At 32.6% G+C, this 14,330-nt stretch overlaps 1 protein-coding gene across 2 annotated transcripts; it reads left to right on the plus strand.

Annotated features, from left to right (window-relative positions):
• The first annotated feature begins 8,318 nt into the window (after positions 1-8,318).
• LOC107448098 (uncharacterized) lies at positions 8,319-13,932 on the plus strand. Of its 2 annotated transcripts, none has more exons than XM_016063192.3 (2): positions 8,319-8,436; positions 11,643-13,932. In XM_016063192.3, the coding sequence occupies exon 2, from the start codon at positions 11,663-11,665 to the stop codon at positions 13,823-13,825; it is 2,163 nt and encodes a 720-aa protein (XP_015918678.2). In that variant the 5' UTR covers positions 8,319-8,436; positions 11,643-11,662; the 3' UTR covers positions 13,826-13,932. The 2 variants fall into 2 exon arrangements, with proteins under 2 accessions (XP_015918678.2, XP_015918679.2); XM_016063193.3 differs by having other exon boundaries at positions 8,340-8,440.
• The last annotated feature ends 398 nt before the right edge of the window (positions 13,933-14,330 follow it).

Consider the following 14,330-nt stretch of genomic DNA (forward strand, 5'->3'; position numbering starts at 1 on the left):
AATTTAATGTTCTATATTACAGGATGTCCCAATAAAAGTAGAAAATTCATTTCAATAAAATACATTTTTTGTCATTGAACACCAGAATTTTTAAAAAGTAGACACGTTACAAACATGTATGGGACAACACATATGGTAAATCTATCACAGTTTGGTGCTTATTTGAAACTGGGACAGCAATGAACCATCTTTATTCTATTTCTTGGTTGTGTAGACTATGTTTTAAGTGACGAAATTCTAGATTAAACAGTCGTTCTAGATTAAACATCTTCCGCTTATATATTTCACTGATTTTTTGAAGTCAAATAATTAATGTGAACAAGCTCACGACTGCAAAAGACTTGAAGAAGCCTAGACAATTATGCTCAATTATGCTTTACCGTAAATAAAAATTTCATTAAAAACTTGCTAGAAGGAAGGCAAACAATAGTTGTGTTGTTTCACAGAAAAGTGTGAAATTAAAAATTAATAATAATTTCTTATTTAATTTATATTTTATTTTATTTTAGAACCGTGGATTATAGAAAAATCTTCCACGAAGTCAAATTTTTCCCAATACTTGATCCAGGAGTTCCCTTGTCTTCTGGATTGGGGGTTCAAAATTACGAAGCTACGGATCTGAACATTAGTAGTCGTAAACCCGAAAATTGCGTCGGCTGCTGAACGACGGTTATAAATTAAAATAGTACTTGAAAATTACAAGGTTCTCTCTGCTGAAACATTTGTGTTTAAAAACTCTTGTTCATTTGGAATTAATGTTTTTTTCTCTGAGAACATCTTGTCGAAAAGTAAAATTACTACAAATGTGGAAATTTTTTATTGATAACAGTTAGCACCTTATAACTGCACTCTCTATATTAAGTTGACTCACTGCTCTTCAACAAACGAAAATGAACCTTTTTTTCATTTTTATTATTAAGAAACCTAATTTTTTGTGTGACAACAATGTGCACCAAGTTCTTTTCCCGGGAATACCTTTTCTATAACCCGGGAACAATTTTCCCAATTTTAAATTTCTAGTGTTCTTTGTTTCCATCAGTTATAGAGAGAGAAATAATTTCTGATCTTGGGAAAGAACATATTGAGTTGATATATAAGGTAATTAAAATATATTTTCATTGCTTTCGATTTCAGTATGAAAACTCTAATGAACAAGGACAGCAGAAGTTAATATGCTCTTTTATCGAATATACCTCTAAAGTCATTTCAGATAATTCCTCCTTTACTAAGGGTGAAATGAGCAAAAACTCAAATATAGCTGGAAAAAAAATTTTTTTTTTTAAATTATGCGAGACACTCGTCAAATTCTTAGATTCTCGTTATAAATTATAGTGTCTCGCTATGTAAATGCTATACAAACTTTTATGGTTACCAATGGTAATATCCTTGTAATATCCTGCCACATAAATGCCATACAGATTTTCATGGTTACCGTAGACTTGTGTTCTTTCATATTAATACCATACAGATTTCTATGGTTACCGTAGTTTTGTGGTGTCCCGTCATATAAATACCATACACATTTTTATGGTGACTAAAAGCTTATGGTGTTTTTCCAAACAAATTTCTATGGTAACCAAAGGTTACCATAGGTTTGTCAGTGGCAAATTTTCCTAAGGGTTTTCTGTAGATAATTGTTAGCAGAAATATTGCGAAAAAAGTAAGTTTTGTGACTTTTTTAAAAAAACATTGATAGTTGAAAAATAATTCTGTTGGACAAAGTAACCCAGATTGACGGTATCGAAAATTTATGAAGGCTTTGGATCTAACACTTATTTATTACATACAATTTAGAGTGCTCCTTGCGCTATAATTTAAAAAAAAAACTAGTTTCAATTATTTTAAATTTGGTCAGCAAATACGAATAGAATATTAAAAGTTTCTAAAAATGTACAACGCTAACAATTTCTTTACGTTCTCAGCATAAAGTTTTATTTTATTTGCAGACGAAGTGAATTTTTCAGAAACTGCTAGAATTGATTTCTGAAAAAAATTAACAGAAGCTAACGGATAAATTAACTCTTAAACGGATATAAATGATATGAAAGATCACATCCCTCCAGATATGACTATCCTCACGATATTGAAAGATAAAAAGTTCAAAAAAACTATTGCTGAAGTCTTGACTGTTGTAGACTGTGACCTTCTTGTTTCCGTTTTACTAATCAGTATTTAACGCCGTGACATTTCACTCGCCGAGTGACTAAACTATTGAACAAGTGTGTGATCTAGAAAAAAAAAGCACCCAGTATGTATTTTGCGTGAAATGTTTTTTTGTATCACGCCAACTTCCATATTGATGTCACTGTCACATGCATTAAAAAAAAAAGACCTTATTCCTGTTGACTACATAACTCATACTCTTTATTTTGATGTCCCACTTAACGATTATCGATGATTTTTTACACAAATGAATCGATTGAGAGTGCAACACAAAAAAAGGAAACGCAGTTACAGTTATGAATCTCTTTTTCGTAATTCTAGAAATATTTCGTTTTGTGTGAATACGTTTTTGATTTAAAGTCTTTCCTAAATCCGATATATCCCTCTTATGACCCGGAACATAATAGTCCGGAAATGATGTTTCCGGTTTTTTGGGGAATAGAAGATCGGCTACACACGAGTGAGCCTTTATTGATGTTTAGAGAGAACATTTTATTTTTTATTTTTATGAACAAGTAGAATTCACTATAGCTTTTTTTAAAATATGTTTTGCGGAGAAAAAACATATTTTAACATTTAAAACATACGGTAACCTTTAATGGGACAAAAGTTGCATTTTTTCAATACAACTTAAGGGGTTTTACCATTTCAACAATGTGAAAAATAAACATATGTTGTGAATTTTTTTTTGTGAAACAATCAATTAATTTAAAATAAAAAAAAAACTTTTATAATTCACCATAATTGCCTTTAATTTATAAAGGAAATCATGTTGAATTACAGTTCACCATTCTTTTTGAGGGGTGAACTGTTGAAACAACCAGCAATGTTAGAATAAAAAAAAAAGCTTCAAATGTTTCTTTTTTAGACCTGCTAGTTACAAAAATGATAAAGTGCCAGGTATTGTTTATAACAAAAAAGGTATAGGTAATAAATTGAAATAATCCTACCTATTTCTAAAACAAATATAATTTTAATATGCATTATAGTTTGAAATGAAAAATGAAATTTTTTTTAATTACATATGCGAACATTTTCAGATGTAAATAGGTTTTTTAACAAACTAATTTTTTCAAAAATGTCAGCTTTAAAAAAAATTAAAAAATTGATAGTAAAATTAAGTATGGAATAAAATAAAACCCTACGTATCTCTGAAAAAAATGTAGTTATAATATACATTATAGTTTTGAAATAAAAAAAGGTACGTAGGGCTTTTTAACAAAAGCAAAAATGACAGCTTTAAAAAATAATTGACAGTAAAATAAAGCATACAATAAAGTAATCCGACGTATTTCTGTAAAAAAATTCGTTTTAATTTACATAATAGTTTTGAAGTAAAAAAAATCTTTTAATTGCATTCATAAATATTTTCAGAAATAAGTAGAATTTTTTCACATACTAATTTTTTTAAAAATGACAGTTTTAAAAAAATAAAAAAAACTGCAGTAAAATAAAGTATACAATAAAGTTAACAATCCTACGTATTTCTGTAAAATTTTTCAGAATTTCGTAGTATTTTTCGACAAACCAATTTTTGCATTAATGACACGTTTAAAAAAGAAATCCTGTAAAAAAATTGCCTGAATGCCATTAATAAGAATAAAGAGAAACGGGTTACTATATGGGACTTGACTAAAACAATTAATAAAAAAAACTGAGTTTAATTATTCAAATCAAAAATATTATCAATAGTTAAACGAATCAACGTATTATTTTAATCGGCTTGGTTGATTCGAATCAATGTGAAAATGGATAAAGGTGTTAGATAATATATAAAGTTATTTAAGAGAATCAACTGGTTTGAAACATTGAAAAAATGAATAAAATATTATATCAATCGAATCAACTACTTGAATCGATACATCTCCCGCTTAAATTTAAATCTGATATTCAAATATCTAAGTTTATGATTCGAAATAAATCGATATCATATTTCGTCGAATAATTTGTAACACCCTTTTATCAACGACATTCTATTTCGGAAACAATTTTAAATTATAACTGTTCTAAATTAACTGTTACATTATGAATTGCCATTTAATTCAAACGGTTAATTAACACCGTTGAAGTTCTAATATTAATGAAGTTAACAAGAAAATGTGACGCGTCACCAGCAGAGCGAAAAAACTTCTGTGTTTATTCTTATTAAAGGGATTAAACGTGTTTCGATGAATATTATAATCAGAAATTTTTATTTTATTGTTTTATTTATCTGATGAAATTCTTTGGAACAGATTTATGCAACCGTGAATTTCGCGGCATAGCAGACTGTTTTTTTATTTCATCTTAATAATTTTCTGAAGGGTTCTTTTTATTTATTTATTTCTTCAAATGATATGGCGAACTACTTTTTTTATCTTAATGTAATTTAATTTTTTTTAAAAAAGTTATGTAATGTTAACGGAAATCATAAAACACAGTTTATAATTTTTAATAGGAATTATTATAAATTTTTTTTAAGTAGGGAGCTTTTAAAAAACAAGTTTCAAAAACAAAGGGGGGGGGGAGTTCAAAAATTGAAGTCGAATGCTAAATCTCTAATTTGATATTTTGTTTAAAATTGTTATTTTTTTAATAAATTTTTGAAAAAAAATTTATAAACTTTTTTTATTGCAATTTTAATAAATATTGCTGTCAGAAATATATATTGATTACTTCTGATTATTTGATAAAGTTCACTTTTAACCGTTTGACGAAAATTCGTCATTCATACATTGTTGTAAGTAATTGATTATTTAATAAAATAATTTTAAAAACATTAAAAAAAAACAAAGCATCTTTTCTGTGTTTATACTCGAAAAAGTGATAGTGATCATACTCGAAAAAATGATAGTGATCATCATCATTAGCGCGACAGATCAGGGAGAGCCATGGCCTTCTCGAGGATTCTCTTCCATCCTGAATTTGTTATCAGCAAAGGCTCTCCAGTTTTTACAGTTCAGTATGAGGAAGTCCTTATCGACGGAATCGAACCATCTGAGTTCGGGTCTTCCTCTTGGTTTACTCTCAGATGGCCTGGTCATAAAAATTCTTTTTGTTGTACATTTATACGGTGACAGCATTAGACGGCCAGAAATAAGAAATAAAATTTTTGTGACAATAAGAATTTAGTCTCAGTTAATTTTCCGTTGTGTTCCGTTTCAGTTGTGTTCCTTTTACGGAAACTTTATCTTGAAATATGTTACAAGAATATCTTTAAAAATTTCAGAAGAAATTCTTGCTACACTTTTTAAGGTAAGACTTCAAAGAAAATGAACCTAATATCTAGAAAGTTCACTGAGACTATATCAACTTAATACTTAAATTACAAACAATATTATTACATTTTCAACCGTTACGTGTAAAACCATGAGAAATGCTTATTTTATTTTTATTTCATATTTTTTTAAGTCTTCAAAACAATTACCCACCTTTCACAATATTTTCTCATCTTCGTAAATTTCATACTGATCATAAACTTCAATTTGAGGTCAGATGTATTTCATTGCGTGTGATAACTACAGAGAAAATGAACTTATATAAATCTGCAAATCTAAAATAATCTATATTGATAGTAATTATTTAGGTCAGTAGTAAAATATTGCATCTGGCCTTTTCTTCTTGAGATTTCAGAACATTAGTTTTTTTACGGGGTGAGGTTGTTAACCTCACACCCAACCCCGAGCCTTTAGGGTGTTTGACGCGTCTGGCTTGCGTATCCCAATCAGGAGCTCCGACCGTCATATCTCTCAGGATAGTCCACGATAAAGTGGAAACACCTTCGTTGATCCTGAAAATCCAGTTAAGAAATTACCTTCACGACACCAAAGGGAAAAAGAAAAAGAGGAAAATCTACAACAAGATGATTAGATATGGTAGAGAAATGGTTAAATGACTTCGGAATTATTAGATGGAGAAATACAGCATCGAATAAATCTAGATGGGGTAACCTGACTGAGACGGTTTTTGCCGGTAACCGGCTGTAGTGCCTAAGAAGAAGAAGAAAAAAATTATTGCATTAATGAATCAGTAACTATGGTCGGCGGGAGCATAATTCGCATCAACCTGCCACCAATGGGATTCGAAACTGGGTCACCTTATTGAGAGGCGGACAATAACAAATACTGTCAAATACCCATGAGAGCGATCAGACCCACCACCTTTACGAATTTAGTATGATGCTCTAACAAACTGAGCTAATGGGCCGTACTGGTTGTTATAAATAAAATATATATTTACTTACATCTACCAGTTGTAATAAAATATATGTAACAATAAAATATCTATGATAAAATATATTTATTTTGAAACTATGTTTATATCTTTTAATAAATATATTTTATTTGTATCATGTTTCATATGTTTTAATATCCGCTGTGTTCCGATGTGAGTTTGGGCAAAAATGCTAACTACCTGTGAAAGAAAGATTGAGAAAAATACTGGCTTTGCTTTTTTTTTTTTTTTTTTTTTAGTTATGGTGCAAAGAATGTGTAGTGTAAACACAACATTTTCAGAGAATAGAGTTGAAAAATATTTGCGGAAGAATAACAGTATTAAGAATTGCATACATCTAGATTTTTCGAAAGTGAATGCATAATGGATTACCGGAACTAGGAAGCAGCGTTTGTGCAATAAAAATAGATATAAGAGTGATTTTTCTTTTTTTCATTCCATGATGTGCTGGGAACATTGTCACGCACTATCCAGGGTGTCAAAAAAGTTTGAAAAGGGGCAATTATCTCGAGAATAACGAACGCATCGTAATAAAAACCTAACGTTACATGCGTCAAATATTTTCAAAAAGATGCAATGATTCCTAACTCGGCCACCTACCCCACAACCTGAGATTGAATGAAACTCATAGGGAATCAAGTTTGGTGTCCCAAGATAAGTTTTTCAATATATAAAGCGTATTTATTTTTTAGCTGGTGCACTATTATATTTTCTGACATAAATTTTTTGAGCTATCTCTTTCTTAAACACTTTGTACCACATTTTTATTTTGCAATGACGACGCCATCAGAAAACCAAAATGCAAAAGCCTGTGAATAAAAGTTCTAATTGCCTATTATTATTTTATTTTTACTTATTTATTTATTATTTTTTCTCTTTTAGGAAGAATACAGATCTACAATAAGCCTCACAACAAAGGGTTAAGTGGGAATCGAGTTTGATATCATTGAATGCCGATTAGAAAAATATTTAACACTAAATGATATTGTATTTTAAGATTCTGTATTTTAGCAGGACTTGACTGGTTCCACTCCTTTTTGGACACCCTGTGAAAACCTAAATATTTTTTTATATGTTAATTTTGCCCTATACATAATTAAATACAGAACTGCCAATTTATTCAATAATTGTGTGGCATTGGTGCTCATCTTCGAAGACTTCAAATTTAGTAGCCAATTGGAAATCAAAACAATTTCTGAGTCACACGTACAGTGCGCAAATCAAAAACAGAACACCTAAATAACTTTTGATCTAGTGATCGGATTTTAACTTAGACTTAATCTTAACGGTCCTAGGTCCCGCAGTGGACTAATCGTAAATACGCAGTTCTCAGTAGAACACCATAGTCAAGTATCACTGGCTGCGGTCAGTAAGCGTGTGGGTGACGGCTTTGATCAACCTGCGTAGGGACCGAGGATGCGCGGTACCGGTCGTCGTTAAACTGTTGTACCGCAAAGTTCTCGACTTCGCGCTTAGGTCCTTTGGCTACTAAAGCATGGGAGCCATCCCTTCTGCAGAGGATCGAAATTGCTATGGCATGTCTTCGGTTCATCCTCAAGGATGTTTCCCAGACCGTCGCCAATAGCCCATTGTGCAGCTCTAGTGCATCGTAAATAAAGTACTTACTTACTTACAATGTTTCGCGCGTTAAACCTAAAATATTGTAATTACAAATGAAAATAGAGAGTTCGATATTAAACAGAATTCAAACCCATATTTTTCAACGCAAACAGTAAGTTATAAGGCTACAATTAAGAGCTTTGAAGCTCTGCTGAATTCGGGGTACGAACCTGCACCCTTTTTTGATACAGTCTGCGGAATGCCTTACTATGCAATTTGTAATGAATATGATTCTTCGATAACTCTGACCCACGAACCTACGACCTTTTGTGTCATACATCATGATCTCAGTCTCTCGGCTACTCCAAACTCCTAAAATGTCTCTATTTTCGAGTAAGAAAGAACTAGAACTGAAGTGAAATAAATGTATATATAAAGGGCGTACCGGACTTTTTCGGTACTTTTACTGTAACTTCAGGTCTGCTGCTAGACTTTCTTTAGGTAAGTAAGTGATAATATTTTTAGTTAATTAATTTTATTGAGATCAGGATTAAATAAAACTGATTTTAATTCATGTTATTTAGAAATAATTAATTAGTAGTTTGATGAAAGTTTAGAAAAAAATTTATTTAATCGAAATTACCGTTTCAAAAATTAATTTCCAAACTGCTATGTATAATTATTAATATATATATATGGTTGAAAAATAAACTATGTAAATGCTTGTAATTTGTAAACAAAAAATATTTTAAATATTTAAAATCGTGTTGCAGCAGTATGTCAAGAGTTTTAATGAATTTATTTCAAAATCTTAAATTTTAAGACAAACTAAATTCAAACTCAAAACTTGTCAAATATGATTAACATAGTTTTGGTATTTTTTATTATAGTTGAATGAAAGAATTTCTAAAAATAAAATAAACTATGATTTTGAGGAATTTTTACGAACTTTTTGTAAAGTTTCATGAATTTTACTTTATTTAGCGAAGTTTAAAAGTAAGATGTCAATGTAAGTTTTAATAAAAAAATTAATAACGAAATTTTCTTCTCTATAATATTGAAACGACACAAGTTGTTTTGTTTGATTTTGCTAGTGAGTTTATTTGAATCTTTAGTTTATTAAATTTAATATAGATTATGAAAATTTATTTCTAATAAAGTTTATAAAGATATATAACCTCTTGATTCTAGTGTCACCATTAAAACATTAAAAATTATTTTGTATTCCTGAAATCATAATAAAAATAAACGAAATAAATCTAATGAGCATTTGTTTACTGTTTTCTACAATGTTGTAAATTTAAAAATTTTTGATTGTAGAATGTTTGTTATATCTTCTTAATATGATTTTAAAATTCATAACTAGACATATTAGTGTAGGAAACATTAGATATTTAGAAATACTTTGTAAAACTAATGCAAGTTTGTTTTTGCTGATCACTAAAAATATTTTATTTCATTTATCGATCTTTGGGAGTGTATCGGCATTAGCGTTTTTTATACTAAAGATTCCAGACAATGGTTTTAAAATCAGTGTCTATAACGCATACCAAAAAGTTAAATTGTTACAAGCAAATGGTTTAAATTGAGAAGTTTGAAAAATTTAAGTTTGCACTTTTATATTGATTTAGTTTTTAAAAAAATGACTTTATTAATGAGTTTCATTAAATTTTTACAAAAATTTAGTAATTTTAAAATGTGATCTTTTACAACTTAATTTGAAAATTTTCAACATTTTACCGGCGGCAACGTTTGTAAAAGTTACTTTTGTTTCTTACCGCTTCTCTAATCAGTTTTTTTGAAGAATGCAAAAAATCAACTTATTTTTATTTCATTAATAAATACAAGGAACTAAAAGAAGACGTGATACACAAGTTTTATGCTGAAATTAAAAAAGCTTTGTATGTGTAAAAAAAAAACATTTAATTTACAAATCATATTTTGAAAATATTTAACACTATCTCTGGTTTTCTCGGGCAAATGAAAAAAATTAAATATTAGACTTTGTATGATAGTTTTTAAAACAAGAATCAACACAGTGAGTGATTCGCGTTGTTTAAGGTTTAAAGTGCTATTTATAATTCAACTCAAAATTTAGTGAAAATTAGCTATTTGATTAGGTTTTCTACCTTTTACACTTAAGGCTTGTCATTGCATTTGGTATAAGCCAGCAGTTCGCAATAAAATCTACAAATGAAATAAATTTTTCTCTTCATGTATCATATATATTTCGTTCTGTACATTATCGGTCTTGTACGTCAAACTCCAATTCTCGCCATATGAGTTAACTAAAATTTAAGCAGAGTATTTATAATCTTCAATTGAAAGTTCACTCAAATTTTCTTTTAGCACTTAAAAAACGTAATAAGAATTAAAAATTTTAACCCAGTGCTTTTTTTTCTTCTCTACTGCGTTAAATTGAACCACGTTTTCGTTTAAGTTGTAATTAAGTTTAAAGAGTCTGATAATATTGTCCAGTTTAACATAGTATTAAAATTTCGGAAAATATAAAGGATTTGTTTGCAATTCAGATAGCTTAATGAGCTTTTTTTCTGAAAGATTGCCGCTATCGGCAAAAATGCACAACTTTGCAATCTCCGCAAACGTTGAGAAGATGATTTTGTGGCAGGGAACTTAAGGATAGAGGATTATTTCGAATATCCTGATCCAGACATCTCTGGTATATTATCTTATGTGCTCTGTCCTTTAATCTAAGTAATTCCAGCCCAGGCGACCACCAGGAGTTGACCCTATCAATTCTCAATTGGAAGGCCAGCTTTTTATACTTCCATGACCCCGTTGACAAAATGATTCAGCATTTTGACATCCTAAATTTTGTCAACATTCTACTTGGTAGTAATTTTCTTTAATTTGAGTCTTAAATCCAAATAATTTTATGGCTTATAATTGATATTTAGTTGTTGTCTGCCAGTAATTCCCTCAGCATTCCGCCATGAAGGACTAATCTTGCTAATATTAGTTCATAGTCGGAGAGAGTCTCGTGGTCATGAAATCTGTAATCTTTAAGCAAGTTAGAATTCTTCCCTGTGTCTATCCAGCTTTGTTCCAACTTTCAATTATAGGTTTAACACACTTTTATAAGAAATTTTAGATTATACAACGTATATTACTTCATTTAAACGCGCATCCTGAGATCTTGAGTAATTTTACCTATTTTTTCGTCAGCTTAGTTTATAATACTGTTTGATTTAATTAAGATGTTACAATCTACTCCCAACTCTTTTTTTTTATGAAATTTATTCCATCAATCCAATACGTGATCGAACTACAAAGATATTAGGCCCGAATTTTCCTGTTAATTTTTGCCAAATGACTAATAGCCCGATATATTTCAAATAGCATACTGACCTTGGCTTAGACCTATTGCCTTAAGAAGATTTTGTGTAATATTAAAGATTTTTGTTGTGAAAAAAAATTTCACTTACAAATTTTCCACGACAAATTAATATATAATGAATAATCATTTCAATATTAAGCAATTTAAAATAGCTTTTCTGTCATGAAGATAAATTGACCACTGCCAAGGATAAAATAAACTTCCCTGTTTAAAAATACATCTTAAAATCACTTAAAATTTTTTGAAGTGAAATTAATGGATTTTAATAATTCGAATGTTGTGGAATTTTTTGTTTCTTAGAATTGCTTATATCTGCTTTAAAATCGTGCTAATTCGATTCTCTTTGTAGCATTTTGGCATACCAGAGGCATGGATGTGGGTCAAGAAAGCTATTCGTCAGAGGGACTGGTAGAAAGCTCTCAGCCACCAGTAATTAAAATAACTTTTGCCCCATCGGAACGCGAAATGATACCCGAAGAAACCACAGAAAAAGAAATTAGTCTCGGAGAAAGCGAATCGGGCAACACTGCGAACCCTGGAGAAAGCAAATCGGGTGATTCTACAGACTCTGGAAAAAGCAAATCAGGCAAAACCGCTCTCTCCGGCGGAAACAAATCAGGCACCACGATCGACCTTAGAAAAAAAAAATCGGGGGCCACTGCTGACCCTGGAGAGAGTAAATCAGACGCCACTGCCGACCCTATAGAAAGTAAATCAAGTGTCACTGTCTGTTCTTTAGAAAGAGAATCGAGCGTCAATGTCGAACCTGCAGAAAGCGAACCGAAAGTTACTGTGAAAAGAAAGAGATCAAAGAAATCAAAAAAATCAAAAGAAATCAAAACAGACGCCACTGCCGACCCCAAGGAGATCAAAGCAGACGCCACTGTTGACCCCAAGGAGATCAAAGCAAACGCCACTGCTGACCCCAAGGAGATCAAAGCAAACGCCACTGCTGACCCCAAGGAGATCAAAGCAGACGCCACTGCTGACCCCAAGGAGATCAAAGCAGACGCCACTGCTGACCCCAAGGAGATCAAAGCAGACGCCACTGCTGACCCCAAGGAGATCAAAGCAGACGCCACTGCTGACCCCAAGGAGATCAAAGCAGACGCCACTGCTGACCCCAAGGAGATCAAAGCAGACGCCACTGCTGACCCCAAGGAGATCAAAGCAGACGCCACTGCTGAGCCCAAGGAGATCAAAGCAGACGCCACTGCTGAGCCCAAGGAGATCAAAGCAGACGCCACTGCTGAGCCCAAGGAGGTCAAAGCAGACGCCACTGCTGAGCCCAAGGAGGTCAAAGCAGACGCCACTGCTGAGCCCAAGGAGGTCAAACCAGACGCCACTGCTGAGCCCAAGGAGGTCAAACCAGACGCCACTGCTGAGCCCAAGGAGGTCAAAACAGACGCCACTGCTGAGCCCAAGGAGGTCAAAACAGACGCCACTGCTGAGCCCAAGGAGGTCAAAACAGACGCCACTGCTGAGCCCAAGGAGGTCAAAACAGACGCCACTGCTGAGCCCAAGGAGGTCAAAACAGACGCCACTGCTGAGCCCAAGGAGGTCAAAACAGACGCCACTGCTGACCCCAAGGAGGTCAAAACAGACGCCACTGCTGACCCCAAGGAGGTCAAAAATGCAGACCATGATGAAAACAAAATAAGAATCAAGGCCACCCTGGAACAAAACAAATCTGGCGCCACTGCCGATCCTGGAGAGAGCGAATCTAGTATCAATGCCGATCCTACAGAAAACAAATCAGTCGCCTCTGATGACCCAGGTGTGAGCAAATCAGTCGCCACTTCCGACCCTGAAGAGAAATCAGACGCAACTGTCTACCCTGGAGGAAGTAAATCGAGTGCTATTACTGACCCTTTAGAGAACAAATTGGTTACCACCACCGATTCTGGAGAAATCAAATTAGGCTCCATTGGGGATCCTGGAGAGAGTGCGTTTGTTACTATTGCCAACACTGTAGAAAGCAAATCAGGCGCCACGGCTGACATTGAAGAACGCAAGTCACGCGCCCTTCCTGACCTGTTAGGAAGCAAATCTGGTGAGACCCCGGATCTCTTAGAAAGCAAATCGGAGGATACTGCTGAACCTGCAGAAAGTAAATCGGACGCTACTGCGAACCCTGGAGAAAGCATATCAGAAGCCAGTGTTGATGCGAATGCAGGTGAAGGTGAGGCCCATGCTGATGCGAATGCTGATGCGAAAGCAGATGAAGGTGAGGTCCATGCTGGTGCGAATGCAGATGAAGGTGAGGTCAATGCTGGTGCGAATGAAGACGAAGGTGTGGCGAATGCTGATGAGAATGAACACCGTGAGGGCAATGTTAATCCCGATAATTTTCAAGAAGTGGCAGTTACAGATCAAGTAGATGGCTCAACCATTCGGAGATTCTGGCCAGTGCGGTTGATTCGCTATGTTTCAGAGAAATTCGTACAAGCATGCGTGATTTTTTTGACAATAATTCTTTCTCTATTCATTTATTATCTAGATGAGGACTCCAGTCGATCATCAGATAATTGAAATTTTATGTTTTTCCTGTTTCAGGAGAGATGTTTTCAAGTATTTTCAATGTTTTCATTGACCTTGTACTTTTAAATTTGTCAATAAAATTAAGGATTTGTTTTTCATTTTTACCATTGCATATCTTTAATTTTAATAAATAGTTTGAATTAAACAGTTTTATTTAACGCGTTGAATGTAATTTCATCCTATTCTAGATATTGCTGAAATTTATGAATACGATAAATTTGACAATTCTTTTAAGGTTCTCTAATGTACAGTGCACAAAATAAAAATATCACCCTGAATAACTTTCATTCTAATGATCGGGTTTTCACGTAGTGTCAATCTCAATGGTTCATGGAGGTGGCTTCAAATATACTAATTTGGGATAACTATTAATCAAGTTACGAAATCGGACACAAAAACGAGCTTTCACAGAATAAAAATATTTTTTTACAAATTCGGTTTTTTTGACCCTCAAATTACAATCTGGAAATTGTGTTCCTAATTGTTTAATCAGGAG

The sequence above is a fragment of the Parasteatoda tepidariorum genome, chromosome 8 (assembly GCF_043381705.1).
Source record: "Parasteatoda tepidariorum isolate YZ-2023 chromosome 8, CAS_Ptep_4.0, whole genome shotgun sequence".
In the NCBI taxonomy this organism is placed as follows: Eukaryota; Metazoa; Arthropoda; class Arachnida; order Araneae; family Theridiidae; genus Parasteatoda; species Parasteatoda tepidariorum.